The sequence below is a fragment of the Schistocerca piceifrons genome, chromosome 4 (assembly GCF_021461385.2).
Source record: "Schistocerca piceifrons isolate TAMUIC-IGC-003096 chromosome 4, iqSchPice1.1, whole genome shotgun sequence".
Classification (NCBI taxonomy): Eukaryota; Metazoa; Arthropoda; class Insecta; order Orthoptera; family Acrididae; genus Schistocerca; species Schistocerca piceifrons.
Genome location: NC_060141.1, coordinates 241,251,936 through 241,265,654, shown reverse-complemented (window position 1 = coordinate 241,265,654; position 13,719 = coordinate 241,251,936). Strand labels below are relative to the sequence as shown.

The following is a 13,719-nucleotide window of genomic DNA, read 5'->3' as shown; positions in this document are numbered from 1 at the left end:
CACATCAATAGAACCTTGTTAGTGGATAATCCTACCCAGATGCATGGACATCATCACGGCCCCACATCCCATGAACTCCTTAATTTGCAACTAACAATACAGAGGTGACAGCAGATCTACCGAGTTAGTCACCATATCGGTGTGGGCGTGCAAGGGCTTCATCCTTTATAAAGAGGAGGGCTACTACGATTTTCACTGTCTGCCTGATGGAAAGTCACCAAATGTTTATGCACTGTGATCATGATTTGTGGAACATCCTTCAGTAACAAAAACAAGTACACAGTCATAAATTTTACAATATGTTTGCTGGGAACTTCTGTATTTTAGAACATTTATTTTTGCAATTATGACACAAGAATAATGCATGGATATGCACAGAAATCCAACAGAAGAGTCATTAAAATGCCTCTTCGTAAGATCACATATTTTGCTTATGTCTTAAGATTCTTTAAAACAATGACATTTCATGGGCATTTTCTTTTGCAGATTTTATAAAATGTGTTGCACTACAAAACAATAGTTTCACTAAAAGCTGTAGCTAAATAAGAACAAAACTCATTTGCCCACATTGTTTAAAATAGTTTATTGCATAATTAATTACATATTTCATTTATACAATATATTTATATTTCTTCAGTCTTTAATGGCAAAATCAAACTTTGTGAGGGGACATTCTGCTTTAAAAAGTAACAATGTCACATTCATGTACACACACACACACACACACACACACACACTCTCTCTCTCTCTCTCTCTCTCTCTCTCTCTCTCTCTCTCTCTCTCTCTCTCTCTCTCCCCCCCCCCCCCCCCCCTCCAAATAATTTAACTTTTGTTATTTTCACTTCATGTACAAAAGCAGCTGTTCTCTACTAGCCAACAGCAGAAAATTCAGTGATAAATTCTGAAAAAAAAAAGCTTATAGGGAAATTATCTTGATCTTCTCGGAAACTTCAACTTTTTTCATTTACAAAAATGTCTTCCCTTTGCAAAAATATCTTCCCTCTGTGTATCTGTACATTACAAAGTTGGATGATATCGACAAAGTATTTGGTACTGTAAACCGGGGTGACTTTGTGCCGCGCAGGTTACTTTGTTCCACCCACACTTTCTTTCGAACAAATGTGTCCTAGCAGTTCCGGGTGTTCCCAACAGAAGTGCTGATGTACTCTGAGCATAGCTGGATAGTGATGCCATCTGCTGGTGTGTTCGTCATTTATGTCATGCTTCTGACATTCCCACCTGATCGTCTCAACTGTCTTGAGTGTTTAGCAGTGTGAGCGTGTTTGTCGAAAAATTTGTTACAGAAGGAAGAATTTCAGCTTACTGTGGTTAGTATATTGTTTTCCTACATTATTCATTAGTCTGCTGCCACAGCATGATAGTTTTGTCACTGATGGTTTCTGCACATTAGCGAGATTTATTTTGGGAGTGGCATGTTTCCACAAAGGCTTTGGGGTGATTTTTCTATTATATACTGCACCGTACTCATAAGACTGATTTTCTGTGTATGATTCTGTTGCAGAAAATGCCATGAACATACAAAAAAGCTACTGGTTGCTGTCCCTATGCCAACTACACTGATGATATGTTGGAGAATGCGCTTACAGAAATTCGTGATAAGAAAATTTCAGTTCGTACAGCAGCAAATAAACATGGTATTCACAAAAATACCCCCATGAACAAGTTACATGGGAAACATAATGCACAGATTGGTTGGCAAACTGTGTTTAGTAAAGAAGAGGAAGATATGTTTGCTTCACATGCTGTGAGGATGTGTGATTATGGTTTCCCACTTTCATTGCTCGATTACGGTTTACTGTAATAGCATATCTTGACAGAGAGGGACGCAGAGTGTTATCTTTCAAATAACTTGCCAGGCAGAGAATGGGCTAAGTCTTTTCTGGCAAGCCACAATGACAAAATAAGTAGCAGGTTTGCCCAAAACATCACTAGGGCTAGAGCAGATGTTGAGGAAGTGACAGTCAATGAATATTTTGATCACTTGACAAGGGAGCTAGAAGGCATTCCTCTATCACATGTATGGAATTACAATGAAACAAACTTGGTAGATGATCCAGGGACCAAAAGAGTTGTTACCAACATGGTGCAGAATATCCAGGAAGGATTTGCAACACATCTAAGGCATTTACATCTCTAATGATGTGTGGTAATGCTGAAGGGACACTAGCACTTCTATACATAGTTTACAAGTCAGAGAAGCTATGGGGCACCTGGACAGAAAATGGACCTTCCCATGCCAGATATTACAGGACAAAATCTGGATGGTTTGATTACGAATGCTTTGAGATTGGTTTTCTCACCTGTTGCTGCCAATTGTAAAAAACAGGATGTTAAAAAATTGTAATTGGTGACAACTTGAGCTCCCATTTAAACACAGAGGTCTTAAGGTCGTGCAGAGAGAATAACACTGCTTTCATTGCTCTGCCTCCCAACTCCACACACCTTCTTCAACCTCTTGATGTTGCTTTCTTTAGACCAGTAAAACGTCAGTGGAGACAAATTTTAGATGAGTGGAAAGATACAACAAGAGGATCCAGATGCAGTACTATACCAAATGAGAGCTTTCCTTCTCTTTTGAAGAAGCTAATGCAAAAGATTGAGGAGTCTGGATGCAACAGTTTAAAAACTGGTTTTAGGAAGGCTGGTATGTTTCCACTAGACAGAAATGTTGTGCTGTCTCATTTACCTTCCAACCTTGAGGTTGGTAACATACGAAGCTTGGTATAAGAGAGTTTTAATAAACATTTGCAGAACACGAGATGTGATATAGTAACACCAACTACAAAAAGGCAGAAATGCCTCAATGTTCCCCCTGGTAAAAGTATTTCATATGAAGAATTGGTTGAGGCTAAGCGAGGTTGTGACACGCAGTCATTGTCACCCACACCAGAGGTTTCAACATCTAGCAAATCTGTGGGTAAAAATAAAAAGAAGAGACCATCAAAAGCAGACTGTTCAAGTGACAGCAGTGAAGAAGAAAACATTATGTACCGGATAGCAGTAGTCGCATGTCCGTAGACAGTGGAACGGAAACAACACTTACAACAGAGTCTGCATCTGTGCATGAATCCTATAGTAATCATGCACTATCTTTAACATCTTCTAAAACTCTCTTTACAGGGGACTATGTGATTGTGCAATATGAGGGAGAGCTGTTTTCTGGGCAAATTACAACAACTGAAACTGACTCCACTTGTGTGAATGTTTTTCAAAAAAGTGGTTTGTTTTGGGAAAGGCCAAAATGAGAGATAAAATTTTTTATTCATACGCAAATATTCTTCAAAAAATTAAGACTCCAGAGAAAAAGTCGAAAAGAGGAGTCTTCTGTATCCCTGAATTGAAAAAAGTATGGGACCAGTAACTTTGTAAAGTAAAAATTGTAACAATATGTTAATTATGTAATAAAATATAATTATTTTGGATCTTATTACCTTTCATTGTCACAAAGATACACTGAAGGTTGGTGTCATTAGGACACCCACTGTTTAGCATTGAAAATACCACGAAGAAATCAGTAAAACAAAGTAACCCCCCCCCCCCATGTGGTGACTTTGTGCCAAGTTTATGACATTATTTATGGTAGAAAATTTTATTTCAGGAAATAAATAATACTTATATTGGATGATGCATGTATTCATCTTATATACAGCTTCACAGTTTTTCACTAATACTTAACTAGAAAAAAGTTTTTTGGGGAAAACATTAAAAAGTGGCACAAAGTCACCCCGGTTTACGGTACGTAAATACCATAAGCAGCATTGCAATATTGTGCAGCTTCATGTAACGCCATTTCTATCAATAAAAATGTGTCACAAAGATAGCACCTGTTCTTAGACAGATACATCCAGTCAGCTAATACTAGATCATGTATTTTTTTTCACTGAAAGATTAAGAAACTGAAAGTAATACTATGCAACTAAGAAAATATCATGGAGGAGGGAGGAATCTGATAAAAGTTAGCTACTATAAAAATATAAGCATACAATTATTTCTTATTCATCTCAAAAATTAATAAACAATTTCATCTTATTTATATTTAAAAATTACACTTAACTCACTAAAAGTCTCTGCGGAACTTGTTGAGATCATAACATTTCACAGACATATTTGTACACTTCACAGTTAGAAAGAATGAAAAATCCTTAGCCCTTTCAAGATTTATCAGTAAGGCAAAGTTTTTGTTCCCAATCATCCAACAGATGTGTTTTGTAGCAGCTACAACCTGATTCTTCTGAACTGGATATGTGTAGATCACTCCATTTTTCTAACAAGTCATCCAGTACACAGCCATCATCCAGATGTTCAGAGCTGAAAATGCTTAAATTTTCCCATTCATCTAATAACTCACGTGGCAAACAGTTGCTAGGAGGTTCATCCAATAGACTGCTATAATCTTGCTCTGCATTAGATGTGCTTGCACTGTCTTCTTCTTTGTAGCTTTCCATAAACTCTTCAAATGAAACTGCAGTTTCTAGTGTGTCAGTAATATGACTAAGATAAGCCATCCTTGCTGCAGTGGAACAATGGGAAAGATCTGTGCTTTTTTGGACAGAACAACCGCTGATCATTACATCTTCTCCTAACAGATGAGTTACATCACTCACGACCGGGACTTCCTTCGATTCTTCTTTGTTCTCCTCATATCTAATGTTATCTTTCTCAACTTCAGTAGCCACTATTGCATCAATTTCATCAAACAATGGATATTCGTTTGGAAGACTTGTGGAAGATGCATCACTGTGTTGCAATGGAACAGATGTTTTTGAGGAGCTCACTGCTACTTCTTGGGGAACTTGAAAATTTTGTTTTACTCGTCTCGATCTGAGCATTAAGTTTCGGGTCAAAAAGTAAGGTGGGACTCTAGACAATGTCTTGCAATTCATTACACTTATTATACTGCTCATTATATATTTTCCAGCTTGACTGCTTGACTGTGACTTTAAGTCAAAGGCAAATTTGTTAAAAATATTGTGTTTCCAACTTCTGGTATTATTTTTTCGTTTCACTTTATGTAGGTGACTCTGTGGGTCATTAATTGCATTAATGAATTTTCTTCTGCCAGATATTGTATCCAATTTGTTTTTATGAGAGCCACTACAGCTTACATCTCTTATCCACTTGCTCTCCCGTGTCTTTTTTTGCCCACAGAAAATTTTGAATTTCTGAACTGATGTCCTCTGGAATGGATGTTCTTTGATGGGAGACTTTCCTTCAACAACAACAGAAACACCTGGTTCTGTGGTAATCCTTTCTTTTAGTATTCCCATAATTTTAAAATTATGTTGTTGTTCTAGAGTGTAATCAGAGAGGAAAAAGTTAATGACACTGCTTGAAGCACTTTTGTGATTGTTACATTTCATTGTACTCTCATTTATCCTCAACACAATTCTCTTACAAGCACTATTTAATCCACTTTCAATACTTTCACAAAAACACATGCGATGAGAAATCCCTGCCTCAAACAAAAATGATAAATGTGTGTCAAACGATGACAATTTTAAATCTGAAAGGATGTTTTGTTTCTTAGGTACCATCTTAATAATAGTATATGCATTCTGCCTAGACAGTTCATTCATTATTTTAACAGCCTGAAACTGAGCTGTGTGATACCTGAGAGGATGAAAATTATTACAGTTCAGAACCAAATTTCTTAAGAAATGGAGGCATGCCAGTAGAACTGTAAAATAGGCTTTATTTTTTTCTTTGAAGACATGGCTCGTCCGACGAGAAAAATCTTCTACACAACATGCTGTGTTATCTTCGTCAGTTCTATGCCTGGAGCAGCTTTTCCCAGTGAATACATCTGCAAGCACAGAAAATCATAAAAGTTTACATTAACGAATTAGTAAACAAAGTTTATACTAGCAAATGAAATACACATGTATATAATTTCTTTTATTATTATTATTATTATTATTATTATTAGTCTGTTGACAAGCACTTAACTCTTTATACCCTCAATGTGATAAGTGATGATAAATGACATAACACATAGACAGCAGTCAGTTATTTTTGAAGCCTGGATGGAATAACAATATGAACTGGTCAGACTACTTTACACCTCGTACAGGAAGCTCTGAGCAGCAGGCAGGCACATTAAAAGCAGAAAGCTGGATATTATTCAGCTATTAGGGACAGTCCTTCATCAGATGAAAGAGAGGACAGAGGTCATTGAGTGTGTGTGTGTGTGTGTGTGTGTGTGTGTGTGTGTGTGTGTGTGTGTGTGTGTTAATTCATCTGATGAGGTACTTTGTCTGACTAGCTGAATAAGATCCAACAGAGTATTTTTAATGTGTCTTTCTGCCATTCAGTGCCTTCTCTATGTGGCGAGCAGCAATCTATTACAATTACAATATTATATGGGCAGAGAGAATTTCTACTTCCAAGTAGTGGCCCATAACCCTCCCCATTTCCTAAATCTCACCCTCTTCCTTTGCCATCAAATCCTTCTACCAGAAAAAAAGAGCCACTGGCTCTGAAAGCTTACACATTTACACATCTTTTATACATGTTTTCTCCAGCCATTGCTTACAGAGTAGACTTTTTTTATCTATCCGCATACTGTAGACTCTAGGAGGAGGGGGAGGGGGGGATAAAACCGACACACTACGAAGGAATTATTGAACGGGATAGAAATTGATAGAAGTGAAGTGCGTGCACGGACAAACAAATGATTACATTTTCATAAAAATTCGATGATTTACTCAAGAGAAAGAGCTTTACGAACTGAGCAAAACAATAACGCAATGATCTACATCTGGCCGTTATGCAAGCAGTTATTCAGCTTGGCACTGATTGACAGAGTTGTTGGCTGTCCTCCTGAGGGATACCGTGCCAAATTCTGTCCAACTGGCATGTTAGATCATCAAAATCCTGAGCTGGTTGGAGAGTCCTGTCCATAATGCTCCCAATTTTCAATTGGAGGGAGATCTGGCAACCTCACTGGCCAAGGCAGAGTTTGGCAAGCATGAAGACTAGCAGCAGAAACTCTCCCCATGTGTGTTCAGGCATTATCTTGCTGAAATGTAAGCCCAGGATGGCTTGCAATGGACAACGGAACAGGACATAGAATGTCATTCATGTACTACTGTGCTGTAAGGGTGCTGCAGATCACAGCCAAATGGGTTGTGCTATGAAAAGAAATGGCACCCCAGACCATCACTTCTATTTGTCAGATCATATGACATGTAACAGTAGGGTTGGGATCCCACTACTGTCTGGGGCATATCCAGACAGGTCTTTGCTGGTCATCGGGGCTGAATTCAAAGCTATCGCCCGCCATATGGCTTGCCAACCAGGAATGTTGGGCCTGGGGCGTCATTTCTTTTCATGGTAGGGCCCCTTTGGTTGTCGTCCATGGCACACTTGTAGCACAGCTGTACGTCAAGGATAATCTATGACCATTTTGTTGCTCTCATGGCAAGCTATCCTGTGCTTACATTTCAGCAAGATACTGCCTGCCCACATGACAAGAATTTTTACTGCTTGTCTTTATGCTTGCCAAACACTACCTTAGCCAGCAAGGTGCCAGATCTCTGCCCAATTGAGAACGTTTTAAGCATTATGTGCAGGACCCTCCAACCAACTCAGAATTTTGATGATCTAACCTGCGAATCAGGTAGAATTTGCCACAATGTCCCCTTCAAAGGACGCCCAACAACACTATCTATCAATGCCAATCTGAATAATTGCTTGATTCAGGCCACAGGTGCACCAATGCATTACTGACTTGCTCAATTTCTGAAGCTTTCTCTTGAATGAATTATTCGATTTTTCTGAAATTATAATCATTTGTTTGTCTGTATATGTACATCACATCTACCAATTTCCATCTCATTTGGATAATTCAGTCATGGTGTGTTGTCTTATTTTTGTCTTGGAGTATATTTTCAAACATCATTTACCTTCATTACTCTGTTATAACTGTTATTAAAGTTATTTTACTGTATTTTTTCCAGCCTTGGGTCACATAAACAGAATCACTAGACTTCTTAGAAAATCATCCACAGCTGATCTGAATATCTTACATAGTAACTTGTCAAAGTTAAGTATTCGGATCACTACTTTGTAATAAGTCGAATTCAGTTATGACATCATTAGTGTTACTTCGAACCTGTATAAATGCAAATTTTTTTATTTATTTTTTTAGTTGGTAGTTGTTTGTACAGATAATATGTTTACAAAACAACCTTACCCCTTTCAAAATTCTCTCCGTGACAACTAATACATTTCTCCCACCTGTGCTTCCACTGTGAAACATTTTTTGAGTCATCTTTAGAAATGGCTGCTTCAATGCTGTCAAATCAGTGTCTTTTCACATCTATTTTCACGCGTGGAAATACGAGAAAGTTGCATGAATCCAGGTCAGTCAAGCAAGTTGTGTGGGACAACAGAACCATGCCATTTGTAGCCACAAACTGTCTAACAGAGATGGCTGTGTGTGCAAGAATGTTGTCATGGTGGAAGAACCAGTCTCGTATTTGCTACAAATTGCTGGACCAAGCTCCAATCTCTCAAACTTTGTCAATATTTTTGTCATCAATCGATATGTTGCCATTCTTAAATCAAGCAAACTACTTGTGCCACTTGAGTTTTTCCGTAGCGTCTTGGTAATCTGTTTTCAACATTAAAACCCTTTCCGCAGAGTTTCTAACGAGTAGAAACAAAATTTCGCAGCTGCACATTGTTCACTTAAACCTGCCATCATAAAGAATGAAACAAGAACAAAACAGTGTAGCGAAAACAGTCACTGCAGATGTACAGAACAAGCCAGGTCAACGACACAGGTGACACTGAACTGGCAATGAGTTGCGCTATACATGCCTATCAGCAGAAATGCATCCTACACAAGCTCAAACTTTGCCAAGCGCCATGTTAATCATCCCCCCCCCCCCATTTCATAACTTGGGATTAGAGACCTGCTGCAAATGTGTTGTAAATGAAAACACGCAATATTTTAATGGAAGCCATCACAGTGTAAGCACCAGCAACATCAACCCTGAAATCTAACATGAATAAGCAAAACTAACACTGTTGTGGAAGTAAAGATAGGAAATTACGTTAAGTGTAATAATTCTGGCAACAACTACTAAAGTTAACTTCAAATGCGATCTTCATGTAGATTCCTTACAGAGAAAATATTATTGAAGTGCACTATAGACTGCATATAATTAATCATATTCTTCAAAAATTAATGATTGTACTGAAATATGGGCTGCAAAAAACAAGATAACAAACAGGATATGGATCTTGAAATTATTTCAATAAACAGTCTTTTACATACGTACATTGCTTATATTTCGATTGAGACCAGCTTTGGACAGCAGGAGCGTGTAGTGTGAAGTAGGCCGTGCGTACAAGACTTTCCTATGGCAATATGTCTAGTCTGTGTAACAGAACTATTACCAACAGGTGTGAGAATCATCTGTGGGAGTGAACTTAAAGAATCTTGCCAAAGTTACTTCGAAAAATTGTTTTTCAATGTAATTAATATTCACAGTACACCCAGGCATGAACTCTTAACTTAGCAAGAACCAAAGAGAAATACCGTATTAACAGACATAGGGTAGCACAGATGGGAAGAATTCATTGTACACTAGAATCAGATCAGTAAATGAGTTGCCTAGTACCATTTTAAAATCTTGCAATGCAGAATCTGACAGTTATCTTCGAAAACTAAAAACTTATTACCAATAACACTTTTTTATCCCTGAAGGGTACTATTACTTTATGCACAACAAGAGGCCATGCAAGTAAAAAATTTCCTGCACAATATTAAGTAATAGTTCTTTAACAGAGACTAAGATACTGCTATAAGAACTTCCTGTTAATTTTTTTATTAAATATTTCAGCATGATGTCATAAAAATGCTATCATTACCAGTTTCAACTTATTGCCAAGTCATCGTCATCATCAGAAAATGTAATTTACTTCTTTGAAAGGAGTGAACAATAAAGCAATAAACAGGAAAGTAATCTTATGTTCATGAAATATTCATAGAACTGAATTTGCAATGTGTCTATACGTTGTATCATTTGCCACTTTTGGGCAGATTCAAAATGAAAATCATCCACTACTAGAACAGAGCAGTGGGGAGAGGAGGGGGGGGGGGGGGGGGGGGGCATTGGTTGGTTATCACTATTTGATGCACAATGTAAATAAGTTGTACATTACCATACTTTACACTTCTTGGCAAAATATAATATTTTTCATTAATAAATTTCATTGTGCAATTACAATATCGAGGACCTCATCATTGGCAATAAACTTGGAATCTGCAAAATTTGTGCTGCCAGTGACATGCTAAATGACAAAGCTTGTGTATTAATAAGACTGTTCAAGGAGAGGAGGAGGAATACAAATGATGAACCACACCAGCGCTTGCTGCCTAAAATCAGGACCTAGTGTAAGAGGACACAAGAGTTACGTAAAATGATACAGAAAATACAATTACGTATAGACCAAGGAGCAAGTTCACACTTAGTTGTCAGCAAAATTGTGTTAGTGCACTCCTGAGTCTTTGCAAAAATGTCTTCTGAAGTTGAGGGTTAACCTCAACTACTAGCCTTTGGTTTGTTACAAATGAATATCACAAATGTCCATCTTTTGCAGGATCCCGGAGCAAATCCTTAGCTCAAACATTACGACATTCCAGGAGCAAAAGAAGTTTCTCTCAAATAATCAGGCTCCAGTCAGGACAAGCCACCACAGTGGAAAACAACTTGCTTTATTCACATGTGCTATTGCAAATAGTAGACCCAAATGAACTAGAGGAAGTAATTGCAACAGGACCGCACAGCCCATATGAAAATGTATTAGAGACTCTTGGGAAACTGTCAATGCTGTTCTCACAAAAACTTGGTAAATTTAGAGAACTGGTGTTTGAGCACGACCAAGCAACATTTCTGCTTCCACCATGACATTTATTGTGCAGGGATCAAAATAGAAAGACAAGTGGGATAGTGAGTATACAGAGTCGTGTAGACAGTCATCTTTCCCACATCTCAATATACAAATGGAATAAGATGTAAATTTGCCAAAACTGGTATGATGAACTCTTTATTGAACTGTGTAGAGTGGCTTGCATAGAGATAGAGAGGGGGGGGGGGGGGGGGGTGGGGTGTCTCGCCACAATTTGAAATGTAGCAGGGTGGAGGTTGCTACACTTGCTACAATTCTACTCCTTACATAATTTTTTTCCCCCTTTTCCATTATGTGATACAGTACATATGCTATCATTATGCAAAGTGATTGATTTCTCATTTCATTTCTTAGTCAGAAAACTTCATAGTTCATTAAGTAGCTTCATGATTTCTAACAACAATGTAAATAATTTAGTGAAATGGATATTTAGTGTTTCTGATCTCTACAGAACGCGTGTGAATTCATATTTCCAATGAGTAAACAGTTAATTGTTTGTAAAATAATGTAACTTTGTTATAATTTTGTTGGCCTAGAAAACGCATTTGGTTCTCCAAATAATGTGCTAATAAAGAAATTGAGCTAATCAAGAAAACTGTGAATCTTTGATTTTTACATGTAGTTCAGTAAATCCTTGCAGAGGTATACATTGTATGAAGTAAGTAGTTCATCTGACTTCATTAAGTTTACAAATATCTAACATGTAGTCAAAAAATTATCATTTGATTCATTTTAATGCCATCAGTATTAAATTTGACCTTTTTATCCACTATAAAGTAAAATGTGGTTCCTGATTTCTCCAATTTCCTTACATTTGTCTTTAGCTACAACAACTGAACAACACGTCAGACAGACCACACTTGGTAATCACTTGATCAACATCTCTTTGCCGGTCATCTAGCTTTTAAAAATTATTAAGAGTTTGCATGACAACAATGTCATGCAGTTACTGTAGTTACTGTGTTATATCTTTGTCGATAAAATTGGAACCCGTTTGTGAAAGTGCACTGCAAAAATACAGCAACTGTCAGAATACATTGTACTGCGTGGCTACTGAATTTTATTGATATAAGAAGTGGTGTCACTGGAAGGAAAGGGAGTAACTTTACTAAGAGTAATATTATGACTATGCACAAGGTGTGGTGTCAGGCGGACATGAGAAAGTGTGCTCACACTCTGTATGAAGCCAGACGTTTTGAAAGCCTGCTTCTTCACTGCAGCAATCAACCATTTGCCTAATAACACAGCTCATTCTGTCATATATTAAGCAGATGATACAATGCTAGGTACCACACATCGGAGAATCTCAGATCTGAACAGGATAGCAAAAGAAACTCTTGATAGAGCCTTGGACTGGTTTTCAGATAATAAACTCATGTGTTAATCCCGATAAAACCCAACAACTCCTAATGGCAATGTCTAATAAAATAGAAGTGAGTGGAACTTACACTTTACATTGACTCCAGACTCTGCTGGGAGGAACACATCAATCACGTAAGTGAAAAAGTATCTCGCATATCCTACCTCATTTTGAAGTTAAGGGATTTGGTGAGCTTGGATTATCTTAGGGTGACACACATTGGGGACTATTCCAGTCACACATGTCGTATGGTCTGTTTGTATGGGGACACTCCCCTCACATCAAGAATATTTATATTAAAAAAATAATAAAATGGGGGGGGGGGGGGGGGGGGGAGTTCCTACATGTAACGTGTATAACAGACACAAGGAGCACTGTTGCTGTCCTTTTTCCTGGCTCAGAATATTCAATACATATTTTCTGTGCGTCAGAATATAAAGAGAGACAAGTGCTGTCTTGTACTTGCCTCCCATTGTGATTACAGTACTGGATTGGGTATTGTCGGAACGAGTTGTACCTAATTTAAATCTCCAAATATTAATCAATGTACCTTAAAACAAATTTCCATTACTTTAAGGACTCTAAAGGAAAGTCACATGCAAAAATCAAGTGATTTGCAATGCAATCTCACAACTGAACAGTCAGCATACGAAAGCATATAGATGCATTTCCTAAATCACACAAAAAATATGGAATCACATTCTACGGTAACTCTGCTGCAGTAAAGAGTACTTTTAGATTACAAAAGAGTGCTACAGAATCATTACTAGGAAGAGTGTTAGGAATTCATGCATGCTTCTGTTTAAAAAATTAAGCATTCCACAGTTGGACACACCTACAATCACTGACAGTTGCAGAAAGGAGCCTATCAAATGAGGAAAAACTGTACAACAAACTTCCAAGAATTATAAAATCTGTCACAGATGATAAAACATCTGAGATATTTATAAGCATGTCCATGGCAGATGCTTTCTAGTTAACAAGACAATATTTTGATGACATGGAACTGTTTACACATGTTTTTATTTCTTATTTTTAAAATAAATGTTCAACTCATGAATGTTTAGTAATTGCGTATATGAACCTCTTAAATATAATTTATGTAACAGAATGTGCAAATATAAATGTATAGAGCTTAATATTAGGTTTAATTATGTCCAACATCATAAAATAATCATCATTGCACATGAGACAAGGGGAGGACAATAAACAAATAACTTAAGTTCTGACATATCAATGTCAAACAGAATGATACAGACCTCAAAGTCAAATTTCTGTCCACAGCGAAATGTGAGCAATTTAGCTGGACATTTGACTAAAATACATATTAAACACAAGCTGAAACCATGCTTAGTGTTTTATCTCTAGCTTTGGGTTCTCTGTGCCTGTATCAAAGGCACATGTTTGGAAGTCATACT

The 13,719-nt window shown here is 37.3% G+C and overlaps 1 protein-coding gene across 3 annotated transcripts in view; it reads right to left on the bottom strand.

Annotated features, from left to right (window-relative positions):
- Positions 1-819: 819 nt before the first annotated feature.
- LOC124796284 (negative elongation factor D) overlaps positions 820-13,719 on the bottom strand; it is a 192,341-nt gene continuing 179,441 nt past the window's right edge. For all 3 annotated transcript variants that reach the window (XM_047260402.1, XM_047260401.1, XM_047260403.1), the window contains exon 15: positions 820-5,824. In XM_047260402.1, the coding sequence (XP_047116358.1) occupies positions 4,173-5,824 (1,652 nt within the window). In that variant the 3' untranslated portion in view covers positions 820-4,172. The remainder of the gene's footprint in view (positions 5,825-13,719) is intronic.